Source organism: Ammospiza caudacuta, chromosome 1 (genome assembly GCF_027887145.1).
Source record: "Ammospiza caudacuta isolate bAmmCau1 chromosome 1, bAmmCau1.pri, whole genome shotgun sequence".
NCBI lineage: Eukaryota > Metazoa > Chordata > Aves > Passeriformes > Passerellidae > Ammospiza > Ammospiza caudacuta.
Window position 1 is genome coordinate 120494114 of NC_080593.1, and position 14365 is coordinate 120508478.

At 38.5% G+C, this 14365-nt stretch overlaps 1 protein-coding gene across 1 annotated transcript in view; it reads right to left on the bottom strand.

Annotated features, from left to right (window-relative positions):
- Nucleotides 1-231: 231 nt before the first annotated feature.
- ARFGEF1 (ADP ribosylation factor guanine nucleotide exchange factor 1) overlaps nt 232-14365 on the bottom strand; it is an 84184-nt gene continuing 70050 nt past the window's right edge. Inside the window, exons 29-39 of the mRNA XM_058817333.1 lie at nt 13674-13804; nt 12707-12836; nt 11604-11739; nt 11364-11502; nt 6872-6941; nt 5526-5655; nt 4591-4730; nt 4047-4215; nt 3422-3560; nt 2414-2531; nt 232-1671 (exon numbers count right to left, since the gene is read on the bottom strand). Of these exons, the coding sequence (XP_058673316.1) occupies nt 1507-1671; nt 2414-2531; nt 3422-3560; nt 4047-4215; nt 4591-4730; nt 5526-5655; nt 6872-6941; nt 11364-11502; nt 11604-11739; nt 12707-12836; nt 13674-13804 (1467 nt within the window). The 3' untranslated portion in view covers nt 232-1506. The remainder of the gene's footprint in view (nt 1672-2413; nt 2532-3421; nt 3561-4046; nt 4216-4590; nt 4731-5525; nt 5656-6871; nt 6942-11363; nt 11503-11603; nt 11740-12706; nt 12837-13673; nt 13805-14365) is intronic.

Genomic DNA, 14365 nt, shown 5'->3' on the forward strand with positions numbered 1-14365 from the left:
CCTCCAGCCTTGCCCACCTTTTTTTTTTTTAATTTTTAATTTTTTTTTAATTTACCACTCCTTTCCCCTTGTATTTGTCTCTAGCAGTGAGAAGAGGCATCCAGTCACCCAGAGAGCACCCAGCTTTCTGCTCCCAGGGTCTGGGGTTTGCTCCTTTGAAACAAAAGCATGAGAGGCAAAGCAAACTGTAAAACAAGTAGCTGTGGATTAGACTGGTTTTGATTGCACTGATGAAAGAGTTCAAAAACTTTATTGACCTATAACCTGATTAGAATATGCCAGATGAGAACCAAATATTGTACAGAAAGTTGTACAGAATTTTTTTTACATAGAAAACTTTACATATCTGTACCATATACATTTTGTCCATCTGAAAAAAATTTCTACATCCATTGTAATACAGAATGCTTGACAATCTCGTCTGTTAACCATCAGAGCACAATTCACAGTATGAATACATTTCCAATAAATTTAACCATCCCCAAACCATGCCAGATTTGTTACTTGAATATATCCAACATTAAATTCTGTACATAAGAGTGAAATCTACATCAACCAAAAAACATCTGACAGCAGACACAACCTAGACTTGTTTGCAGTGATTCAAGTTCCAGTCCTTGAAGGATCATCATTTCAATGGCTCGTTATACTTCAAAGCCCTAAAACAAGTATATTACAGGTAGTTATGTCAGTCGTGATATTTCTACCGCTGTTCTTGACAAAAGTCAGCAACAATAACTTCTGGGCTACAATGAAACAAAACAAAACAAAAATAACAAAAAAGGAAGAAAAAAAAATCACAACCCAAAAAAGAAACCCAAACTTCTAGTGCATTTGGTAAACAAGGAAGAGTTATGGGCTTTCAACAAATCAGTATTACAGAAATAAAATAATTTGGGAAGAACTGTATAATGTTAAAGAGTTTATATTACAGATCTGCATCTCTGTACATTTTCACAGAAGGATGATTACCAATGTCTCAGACAGCCTGAGTGTGCAAAAATCTTAGAATATCAGACATAGTTGCTAAATATTTTTTTCCATGAACAATAATCTCCATTTTCTTTTCACTATAAACATTTTATCCTTCAAAATACAGCTCTCCTGAGTTGTACTTCTCGCAGAAGCTCAAACCTTTACATATATATGTTTCTTTGGGTACACTTCACTTTCACACCCGCCATAAACATCTGTTGCTATGCTGCTGTCTAGGACAGTAAAGGACACTGCAGCCCGTGCTGACAAGGGGGACTGTGCTATAAACTGGCTCTGTGCTCAGCAGGAGCCAGGCAAGAGAAACCGATGGGAGAGAATCCGCCAGGAAAGAGAGGGACTGGAGTGCTGCAAGCCTTAATTACAGTTGGAAGCGTCTGTACTGTTAACCCTTGGATACACACTGCCAGAGAAAGAAACCATTTACATGGAGATCCAGACACAATGGCCCAGCTACCTGGTCCTTTTATTTAGCTGAGGAATATAAACTTGGAAACAGAGCATCACTATCTGCTAATGCTTGCTTATCCCAGGCTCTTGTTCTGGTGGTTGGGATATCTGGAAAACCACCCCGATCCGCAGGAAAAACCTTCGCAACACAGCCCGGAGCTCAGGAATCAGGTCAAACTGCATGATTTCACACAGCAAAGGGTAGTAGAACGAGGCATGGGCCTTGAACTGAGGAGAAAACAAACAAGAAATGACTCTGTTATACATGGGTACACCTCAGAAAGCACACTGCAAAATCAGAATATTAAATACTCTCCCAAATGAGGGTGAGAAACCCACAAAGCGACAAGCAGAAACACCTTTACAACTGAAATTAGCAGTGCTAGAATAAGGCTAAGACAGCTGTGATATACTCTGACAGATGCTCACCAGCTACACAAAGCTCCTTACTAATGCTTATTCTCCAAGAGGAAATATTTTTCTATTATGACCTTTTTTTCTTGCAGTTGGCCTTTTTCATCACTTAATTATTTCAGCCAAGTGTTCTTAGAGGGAGATTAAACAGGGATTTATTTACTGCAGAACTGCTTTGGAGAAGGTCAAGATGTATGTGTACCTGCAGCACTGGCAGCAGAAACAAGAGTTAATTCTTTGAATAAAATATCATCACTAATTGTCTTCCTCAGCAGGAGAGGGGTAAAAAACAATTTAACACACACTTCTAAAGGATTCCAGCATCTTTAAACTTCTCTGACACATTTTATTTTATCACTCATTGCACCTTCACACTGAATTATTAGTGTCAGTATCTGTCAAGTGCAGTTTGAATGTATATTCCCTCAACACAAGAGCGTCTACAGAGCAGCAGGAGCTTTTAAAGTCAAGTCTGTAACTGTGTGTGATGAACCAGTCTGGAACTACTTCTTACCTGTACATGTCATCTCAAACATCATTGCAAACAGTTACTTACCCTTTCATCACTTATCTTCAGGACTTTAGTCAAAAATAAGAGTAAAAGGTTAGTCCAGGCTTCCCGATGGCTTTCTGATGTAAGAGTGAGGAAATAGCTCAGAGCCTCGCTGCAGACACTGGAGACAAAAGACACAAAAATATAAATCACATTTCCTTCTGAGCTCTACTGCAGAAAGAGAGCTCCGGCTTTGCAAATTCTGGCAGTGTAAAGCCCTAGTGTAGAACAGCATTGCTTTATGAAAGCTGCTCTAAGCCTGGCTAATGACAAAAAGCAGTGACCTTGTTCAAGTCAAACCCAAAGTCCTAGGACTTCAGTAATAAATAAGCTGACAAAACGTGATTATATTGTCTGTGAATGTATTTGAAACACATCAAGTGCTCTTTGAGAGGTATCTGACAAAGCATTACGTGGGCTTTACGAATATCTCATGTTGATGTAACCAGGCAGTTTTCAGCTCTGCTTCCTAGTCTTTAAGTCTTAGCCTTAAGTGTTGCTGTTGAGGTTTAAAGCCCTCCCTTATTCTAACAGTTGCTTGAAAACTTTATAAACAAAAAACATTCAGATCAATAACCAAAAGAGCCAAAGGCCTCTGTATGCTCACAAGGCTGCCAGAGCCCAGTGTCCATTTCTGAAAATGAGAACAAACAGTGCCAGCTGCCTAAAATACCTGAGGTTAGTGAAAGAAAAAACAGGGCTTAGGTGATAGCTGCTTTCCTGTTTAAAGAAGAGCCCCCACCTACCCACATGATACAAAAGAAGGTGAAAAAAAATCTTTGTTCTCCCTGCAAAACATGCAATGGGAACAAAAAGGAGAGACAGCATCAGTAGCTGGAGGCACAGCACTCCCCACAGAACATAAACCTCTTAATATTAGCTGTGACCACCACACACAGGTGCCGGCTCTAGAAATTTACTGCAAACAGAGATGGTTTGTCCTTTTAAACCACCCACCCCCTTTCTTTAACATGAGAAATAACAGCACAGGCTCAGCTCCACAGGCCTTACTTCAGCAGCCTCTGCTGCACCTCCTCCCAGGCGCTGGTGCGGCTCTCGTCCATGTACATGCGGAACAGGATGCGCAGCCCGCAGGCCAGGCTGCTCGTCTCCTGCTTCAGCAGGTTGGGCTTGGACTTGCCTTTGAAACCTACGGGAATTCCAAGCATCCACTGAGATTTTTGGTTCAGTTTATTACAGTCCTCCACTTCTCTTTCTTAGCATCTTCTGCACACAGACAGAAGAATCATCTCAGTTAATTATTTTCTCATAATATTTATTACAATGGAGCACTGCTAAAAATCAACCTATTTATACGTGCCATAATTGTGTTTGGCACCCATTTTTAGTATCAGCTTATAACTGGCTATGAAACCTGTGTTTGTGCCGGCAGTTTCCAAGCATGGGACTCACACCTACAGCCAAGAATCAGCTTGGCAGCTGTACCTCAGTGAAACCTTAAATTTTAGGAAATCAGAGATATTTGAGCCTCCACAGATTAGGTCTCTTCCCTTTATGAATCCTACACTTATAGAGCCAAAGCTTCAACTTTTACATTTAGCATCAAAGTACTCCTGCCCTATTTTTGGGTCAATTAACACTGTCACAAAGTATTTCTTCAAGAGGACTGACTCACCTGCTTTCCAGAGAGCAGTTCTTTGTTCATTGTTTGAATTAAATGCTTTAGCAAATCTGTGAGATTCCAGCAGGCAATCAAGAAGTTTGAAAAGCTGCTGTGATGTTAGGAAACGATACATCCCTTGATCCTGTGTATCCACATGGACATCAAAGTCTACTGCATCTCTCTATTGAAAAAAGGGAAACAGGAAGAAAAAGATTTGAAGGAAAAAATTCACAACTGTTTTCAGCAAGCTCCTGTGATAACTCAATCCTACCCTGTTTACATCTGTATTTGTACTTAAACTGAACACTGTATTAAAGGTGGTATCCACATCCCAGATATACAAATCCCCTAGAGCAATACATGTTTAAATCTCCACAGTGCTGCCCTGGCACAGCAAATGCAATTTAATGGAAGCTGTACAAGATCTCAACAGGCAATGGAAATTCTCAAATGCATGTAAAAATTATAAATTAGCAGATGCTACAGGAGTTTGAGAAACTTAACACCTTTGGAAGAAAAGGTGTTAAAAAGAGAGGTACCTATCAGTTCCACTTACTTGTGCTGCTGCTAGATTCTCTGCATCCTCTTTTTTGCTAGTTGCTGGGAAGAACACAATGTTGTCGATCGTCTGAATGAGTTCCAGCTGCACAACACACTTGATCAAAAGAGCAGCAAATAACTTCTGTTCTGGAAATTCTTTAAAGGAAAGAAAATTACTTGTTAACTAAAGAACTTTTCTGAGCTGTTTTGAGGGTATGTTGAAGAACAGTTTAACTTCATGAACATGTGTAAAGCAAACCTGGAATCCACCTGCTGGAATTACTAACACCAGGAGAGATCACCATGTTACCAACTGGAACTTCTTAAAAAACTGTTTCCTGAAGTTGTCTGTGATACATTGGATCAACCTGGTTTAGTGTTACCTAAAAATCACCAAAATTAGTGACTTGGACTTCCAGGGTAATATCAAGAGCCAGAGGCTACTCCCAGGCAGGAGGCTTAGCACAGCACTGGCACCATGCTTGTTTGTAGCTGTGGCAAGTACTAATGAAACACATGACCATTTTAAGCAATGAAACACAACTACACAAGGATCTTAAATAAGGGTTTGATAAACTCTCCTCAAATCATAGACAGAATTCTTTTTCAGCTACTGCTTCTGTTGCATTTTGCACTGAAAAATCTCTGCTCCTAAGAAAAGAAATCTCACACAGCACTGTAAGGAGATTACTATTTTTAATATTTTGCTTTGGGTAAAAAGCCTAGAAGCTTGCAGTTGAACTCTGTTTTAAAAATCTAAGAGGCAAAAAATGTGGACCCACAGGAGTCCAAGAAAATTCTGTCATACTACAAGAAGATAAAAATTTAAACAATGTGATTTCTTCACATCATGTTTCTGAAATCACAGCTGGGACTGTAACTAATACATCAAACATCCAGTTCATACTATTCTGCACAGATAAAAACTCCAAACCCCTGCAGAGTACACACTTGCTGCTGGCCTGGCTTTAGTTGCTTCCTCTGCTACCGTGGCCCCTGTGCTGGGCTGAAATGGGCGTCCATCTGAAGGTCGAGGCTGGATGGAGTCATGGATATCTACTGACTTCTGGGAGATTGTATCCTGAAAAGAAAAAAAAGGAAAAATAAGTAATTAACTTACAGAAAACTTCTAGTAATTAGTAATAGTGCTGTGCCCTTCAGAGCTCAAGACATTTGCTGTTTCAACACTGCACTTTCATTCACTTGAGTCATACCTGCTATGAGCATTCATGAAAGATGTACCAGAAAGATGAGCTACTAAGAAACAACTGAAAATTTAACAAGTAACAAATACTTAAGCACACAGAAAATGCAATGAGCAGCATTTTTCAGATAGGTTTTTGCACTCCCTCCAAGCATTTCTTCTGTCACTCAAGAGTTACTACAGCTTTTACCAGATCAAGTGTAGGAGGTTTGCTGGCAGGTTCCTGCTATTATATTTGACATAAATGGATCAAAAATACAACCAATATGTTTACATCAAACCACTATAAATGAGTCATGGTACAGCACAAAGGTACAATACCCATATAATGAGAACTGGCCTTCACAAACATTTACTTTGTTGAAGCTGAATTATGGTAACACTTCATAAAGATAAATGGAGGAAGTCAGGCTCTCTTAGTAAAGCTCATCTGGACCATTATCCTTGAGCAACTTGTATCAAGTGCTTCATTAATCTATAAAGAACTTTACGCAGCAATCTTGTGAGAATGTCCAAAAGCTAAACTAATTCTCATCAATAGCAAGGCAGCTACAGGAGCTGTCACTTGCAGGCAAATCCAGACTTCACACCAGTTTCTTCAATCAACACTAAGAAATCTGGTGGTTATACAAATTTTCTACTTTAAATTGATATTTAAGGTCTTATTACAAGAGAAAATTTGGAGGCAAAAAAAGTCAGTCTGCCAATCTATCCCTCTTCAGCATTTTCTCTTCTTTCCAGTACAAAATAAAAGAAAACCATGACCCAAACCACAAAACAACTCCAAGCCCAACTACAGTATTAGAGAAACCTGCCAGACACAGGACATTACCTAAAACAAACACAGGTAACTACCTACAGCCAATTTATGGAAGTCAACTTTGCTGCAAACAAATACATACTTCTTTATCAATTAATTCCTTGCCATTTTTAAACATTAAATAGCACTTGAGCTGGAAAAAAAAAATTCACATAAATCAAAACAGAAAAATGTATTTAAAGCAAGTATATTTTCACCTATTCTACATCACAACACATTTGTACTGACCTCTTGCAATCTTAAATTATTGTTTTGTTTATTTCAGCAGCTTACCAGTTTTTCTTTTGCATCAGAAGGAGAGCCAGAGCAGAACTCCCCACCGACTGGTCTCCAAGTCAGCAGCCTTAAAAACACAACACCAGTACCAAATTTACCAAGTTTCAAATATAAATCAGAACCAACACTCTAAAAAGTCCCCTTCAAGATGGTGTGGGGTTTTTGCATTAATTTTAATTCTAAATGCGCTTTATTTTTTCACATGTTTAAAAGTGAAAGTACTGTGTTTGTTGAACTTCAACATTTCTGTCAACTACCTCGGATGGACAAGCGGACTATATTGAGGTGGATTAGCTTTTCTCAGAAATACTGGATTTGTCTTAAGGCAGAGTTTTAGTGCCATTAGTGGGCCTCTTCTCCCACACTGCCTTAAACCTGATCTAGAATAAAGAACGAATCTACTCCAGAAGAAGCCTCATTAACATTTGAGATGTTTTGCATTCTCTGTCTGGGGTATATTCCAGGATTATATTTCTATTTCCAATTAAAAATTCACCACTTCCACTCAGGATTCATTGCTGTTATGAGGTATCAAATCACTGACAATACTTCTGATCTCTTCCCTGCTGGTTTCCTATAGGACATGACTGTCTTGAGGATCTTAACCTTAGCATTAAAAAAATGTCTACACTAATGTCTACATTGTAACTTACTGTCTGTGCCTGCCAAGAATTGAGGGAAATTGGATTAAATAACCTAAGTTGTCCCACTGTTTCTTGTTCTATCCAATTCACTGCTGCAAAGTAAGATTGGAATTACTTGTCATTGTCATGGTCTCAAACTCTTTAGTCTCCATCTGTGTGAGGTAACACATACTGGACATTTGTGTCTGCATTTCCTAAGGGAGAGTTTTTACACCAAGTTAAGCTTCCTAAGTGAATGTACCACTGATCTCTAGAAAACTGAATACTGGATAACTAAAAAGACAAATAAGATAAAAACTTGAGGCATGTAATAAGGCAACAAATAGAATAGAATAGAGAATTAATTGATTCCTGAAAGCTGCAAGAACATAAATGGAGGCATTGGGATAATGAACCACTATGAGCTGGTAGAGGCTGGACCACCATAATCTGTGCAAGGAACCAATTCTAACTCTTGAATTTTTTGAAGATAAGAGGGCACTCACACTGGATTTCTCAGCACCAGAAAGCCAAGACTCACTCTTACAAAGCTTCAGAAAATTTAAATTAACAAAAATTATGAACAGAAGAGAAATTAAACTAGAAGAGAAATTAAACTAAAAGAATAATTTAAAAAAACCATTACAATAAGCAAAAATCGATAGGCTGGATGAGCAAAGAGTGAGGTGGACTGAAAACTGACTGAACAGCTAAGCCAAGAGGATGGTGATTAGGTGCCCAGAATCTAGCTGGAGGCCAGTGGTACAGCGGTCAATGCCTGGTTCAATCTGCCCATCTTAATGGACACTTCAATGGACAATGCCCATCACCCAGTTGGGGCAGAGAGGACTCTCAGGAAGCTGGATGACACAAAGTAGGAGGAGTGGCTGATACACCAGAGGGTCATGCTGCTATCCAGAGGGACCTCCACAGGCTGGAGAATGGGCTGACGGGAACCTTGTGCAGTTCAGTGAGGGCAGAACAAAGTTCTCCCCCTGGGGAGGAGCAAGGCCAAAGACCCCAGGATGTGCTGGGGCTGCCCAGCTGGGGAGCAGCCTGGCCTGCAGAGAAGGCCCTGGGGATCCTGCTGGTCACCAGGCTGGATGTGAGTGAGCAGGGTGCCCTCGCTGCAGGGAAAGCAAACGCTGTCCTGGGCTGTGTGAGGAGAGCTGCCAGCAGGAGGGAAGGGGACCCTGCCCCTCTGCTCAGCACTGTGGCCAGTCCTGGGCTGCCCAGTTTGAGAGATGGGGACCTGCTGGAGAAAGTTCAGCAAAAAGCCACAAAGGTGAAGAAGGAACCAGAGCATCTCTCCCATAAGGAGAGTCTGAGACAATGGGGACTGTCCAGCCTGGAGAAGAAAAGGTTCAGGACATCTTATCAACACACTATAAATATCTGAAATGTGGGGACAAAGCAGAGCCAGGCTTTTTCCAGTGATTCCCAATGCCAGGACCAGAGGCAATAGTACAAACACAGGAAGTTCCCTATGAGCATTAGGAAACAGTTTTTCACTGTGAGGGTGATCAAACACAAGGCAGAGGTTGCCCAGAAAGGCTTTGGAGCTTCCCCCCTTGGAGGTATTTGAAAGTCAGGACATGGTGCTGGGAAGAGTGCTTTGGGGTGGCCATGCCTAAGCACAGGGGTTGGGCTACAAAACCTCCAGAGCCCTTTCCAACTTCAGCCACTCTGTGTCATTCTGTACGAGTATCTTCAGCTATCAACACCTCAGTGATGTGCAGAAGCCTGGCAGCAGCATGGCCTGTGGTTTTCTAGTAACTGACCCTTGCAGAAATTGGTAGCTGAGTAAATATTATAGTACATTTTCCAAACAAGGAAATATGATCAACTCTCTCTGCAAAAAAGTAACTTGCCAAGAACCAGCAGAGGCTGATGCTGCAACTAAGAACTCGTGCAGCCAATGTTGCAGCTCTTAAATTAGAGAAGCTGCACAACACCTGGAAGATGTTTCATATGAATGCTAAAAAAGAACAAATGAAACTCTACCTGAGTTTCAGACTAATAAGAACTTCTGCCAGAAGATACTTCACACTCCAGAGATTCACAGCCTCTGACTATTTGAAGACAACTGGCAATAAAGCACTTGCCCATAAAGTTTTCATATATACCACTGTGTGATTTGTCTTCATTTCAACATTAACTACTGTGTTACTTCCAAGCATGGAAAAACAAAGGTAAAGAGATCATTTGCCTTCTCTAAGCACTGAGGCAGGCACCACAACAAGCTGAATATTAGAACTGGGTGGTTTTATTAAAACTGGTAAATAAACTGATAACAATTTTTTTGCATTGTCAACAAAATAAAATAATAAAAAAACTAAGGATGGGAGGGGAGAAAAAGCTCCATTGCAAAAGAAAAAAAGGATAATAGAGGGATTAGAAATAAAATATGAAATGTCAGCCAAACCAGGAGTCTCAGAAAAAGAACCAGATGTCATAAAAAGAGAGGCAAAAAAGAAGTATCCTCCTAGGACTCAGAAAGAGAAAGAAACAAAGATGTGTACCCTCACATAAAATCAAAATAAAGACTACAAAAGTTGGGAACCTCCCAGAAATTTAAAAAGGAATAACATAATGAAGTTCTCACAAGATGGTAGAGAAAGATTAAAAGAGAAAGAAAGAGAAAGTTAAAGGAAGGAGTTGGATACTCTCCTAAGGAAAAGAACCCATTTGAGAAGCAGAAAGGCCTCAACATCAAAGTGAATAATACACATATTTCAAATTAGATATAACTAAAGGCAACAAGAGTATTTTGAGTATGTCTAAATATTAAGATATTCAAAATGCTGCTCTAGAAAGGTTTCTAATATTCAATTATAGAATACCCAGAAATGTAAGTTTTGATCATAAGTTGAAACCAAAGCAAATGTTCTGCTAGTGAATATTAACTTCAAAATCTTTCCAAGTACAGGCCCTAATAAGTTAGGGTTAATTCAGCTAAACTTCCACATCCAGAGATGTGGCTTCCAATTTTGTTTTTGGCAGTTACCAAAATACAGAAGTATCTTGCTAGCTCCCAAATATTTCAGCTTCATTTCAGACTTATTTATGGATGGAATTAATTTATACCTACTTACTTAAAAAACAAAAGTGAGGTAGTGACAGATTTTATCTTTTAATAGATGAATGAAGCTCTCTTACAGTGCTGTCTGATATGCAACTCTAAAATTGGAGGAATTTTAGAGGAAAAGGAAAGACTGACATGCAGAAAGTTTCTTTTGCTTCAGCTTTCTTCAGGCCTAAAGTAGGTCCCAGAAGCAAAGAATATGAACTGGATAAAACACAGCACTTGGAATGGTGCAGCCTTACTCCAAGAAACCTCACACAGAGTTATCATACGAATGGAAAGAATTACCAAATAGCCAAGAAAATTTTCACAAAAATATTAAGATTCATACAAACATATGATGAAAATTAACCATCAACCACACAGACTTAAATCTGTAAGACTGTTGCAGTATTTTAGTATTTTATGGCAAAAGCTCCACATGTAATTACAAACAGCAAAGCCGGCATCTTCTATTACCAAAAAAAACCCAAAAAACCAAAAAAAATCATATAGTACTTCTCCAAAAATCCAAAACCTTAAAACTGATTCATTTTACATTCTGGGGGTTGTTGGAGAGTTTTTTTGCTTATCTCCTATACAGTATTTTAGTTTTTAACACTTCATCATTAACAATACAGAATACCTACACCTAATTTACCACCACGTTGCAAGTAAGTCTGTTTCTTTTTAGTCCACACTTAACAGCTTTTTGTTCACCCCACCCATGAGATATCTAAGAGTTTGAAATGGGTAAATCATTTAGTTAAACTATTTCACAAAGTATTAACAGTTGTCTTACGCATGAGGGATTGTAGTTTTGAAAATATCCAGCATGCAAGTGCAAGTTTTATCCCAGATTTCTAGGGTGAACTTTTCACCATTAAGGATGACAACATTCTCCAAACAGTTTGTACCAGATCGTGCCAGTTGTTCATTGTCTGTAAGAGACAAACAGGGTATTTGTTCATTCAACTTCAACAGTAAATGTTAACATTGTAAAATGTTAACATTGTTTTAACATAATTTGTGCAGTTCCTACCTTGCTGCACACACCAGTACAGCTGTGCAAATATATCATCCAAAAGAACATCACTAAGTACTTCTAAATACTGTGTAAATACATCACAGATTGCATAAAGTGCATGGTTACAAGTAGTTGTCATCCATTCAGCTTTCTAGGAGTCAAAAAAAAGAAGAGTTACAACCTGAAGGCGAAACTTCTGGATAAACATATTTGTATTTACTCAATTTGCTTAATAGTGACATGAAATTCATTTCTGTATCTCAAAACCTCAAAATCTGGAGCCTTAACTCCTGCTTTGCTAACAAGCAGGTTTAAAAAGAACTACAGGAACAGACAAACAAACAGTCTTAGTGTCCAATCCTACTCAATGATTTAACACCAAGCTAAAGCTGTGTTTAAGCATTTTCCAGGGGGGAAAAAAATTATTGAAGTGAGACATGTCCTACTACAAACAGCCAGACAAAGCCTCTAAAACAATTGATAATTTTGATCTAACTTCTAATACTAACAATTTACACATTAGTTACATTTTAAAGCCAATTTCAGTTGTTTTTCAGAGCAGTACCTGGTTTTGGCTTGGCAGATCAAAACCTGAATGGCTGGTCAAAAGTGTGCAATGACAGCACAGTGCTGTTTTGGGTGGTTTATGTTTGTCTGTGGGTTGGTTGTGGGTTTTTTTGGTTTCACTTTGGCTGAGGGGTCTTTTTTTCTGCCTTGTCATCAAAAATTTTGAAGTAACAGAACTTATTTCTATTAATTGTGACTTCACTGCTGACTACAAGCCTCACTCAAATGAGCACGCTGTGTCTCATGTTCCAAACATCACATGTAAAAGCTACAGCTCTACTTACAAGCCCTAGATACATAGCATTTTATGCTATTCTTCTGCTGTTCCTAGTGTAATCTACCAGGTCTTTTACAACTATGGCTTTAAAAAAAATGAAAAAAGTGACAACACCTGCCAACAGAATGCCAATAAAACAAAACAAGGCTACCAGAACCACAGGTCCACCATCCAAGTTTTGAGGTTTACCCTACATTACTTGACTAAGTTATATTACAGGTTTTCTACAGTAAATGTAGTTCTCATGTAAATTATCTTCCTCCACTTTCATCACCTCAGTCTGCTGTTCTGGCAGTTTCATGTTGTCAAATATCCTGAAGACAATCCGAAACAAATCTTGCCACCAGTGTTTTTCGTAAGTATGGCCATATGTCTTCATTATTTCAAACATTACTGTTAAGCCCCTGAAATGAAGAAAGAACAGCTTATAACAAGAGTTACAGAAAGACATGAGCAAGACCAAGTAAGTACAACTACAGCAGCAATAACAAACTCAAAAACTGTTTAAAAAATATACATACACGAGTATCCAAAACATAAGCAGAAAATCAGCTTGTAAAAAAGCACTTTATAGTTGCAGGCAATAGCCATAAATATTTTTGAGAGCTGTGGTAAATTGAAATTAAAATAGTAAATCAACTCCTTTACCAAGGGCCACAAAAATTAATAAACAAATATTTCCAGTTAAAAAGTACAAATGTCTAGAAACAATTATTAACCTTCACCAGCTACAAAGGGAGTCCAGGTGCACAGCTCCCATGCCAATGGGTTAATTTAAAGTTCTTTGTCTACAACTCCTCATATTCCACATCAGAATTATAACTGAATGTGCTTTACAAGGGAAAATCATATTCCAGAAAAAGAAGCAAGTTTTACATGAAATCAGAGTACAGCTTTGCTTTTTTTAACATTTCTGCAATCCTTAACCACTTAAAGAACCATGGTATAAAACCAGTTTTAAAATCCCCAAGCTAAGTGGGATGAGCCAGACAGAATGCAATCACAACTACATAACTTTGTTGTTTATTATAACAGAAAATAAAAATTTAAAATATACAGAACACAGACTTAATTCCTATATTCCAGTGTCTATTTAAAAGGTGTTTGCTGTTTCCACAGTGGTATCACCTGAATTAAATACATAAGTCATTTTATAGTGATTACATTTACCAAGAGTTGTTTTTGTTTCAAAAGTATAAAGTAAGCCTTTTAAAGTTTGAATTACAAATACTGATTGTTACCTGGTTCTTACATCTAATTTGCATCTATTGATGATACAGGACAACTCAAAGAGAATTGGGAACCATCCTCGCACCCACACTCTGTCTTCAGGAGCTACATTCATATCATCACTTGTGTATTCCTTGAATGCCTTTAGAAGAAAACAGAGTTAGACAGCCACAGAAGTTAGATTCTTAACAATAAAACACCATTTGGAGTGTAAGCAACAATCTCTCCTGCAAGAGTATTATACCCTGATAGCTCAGATGAGTTGGCAATTAAAACAGTAGCACTGGGAAAGTGAAGTGGTTTTCAAACTAATGCTTAGAATATTATGATGAATGAACTTAAAAAATAAACAAGATTACATATTCAAGCACCAGTTTTTCCTTGCAGTTCAGTGTGAGTTCCTTGCTCTCATTTTTTTACAGAGATAGCTCCTGAAGTGAGGACCTAACCATAACATTTTGAGGATATCAAACATTTTTGGTTATGCCATTATCCATTTTTTCACACTTCCCAGCAGAGAGCAGATCCTGAGATACGATTCCAGCAGCTCTCAGGAATGCAAGCTGAACTGAGTGGTAGGGATGGGCAAAGGGGAATAAAAGAAGATTAGAAAAATCACTGATAACTTTCAAAGCCTATGGCATTTTATACTCCTAGTGTTTCTGAATAAAGTACATTTCCCATTAATCCATGAATCTTGAAG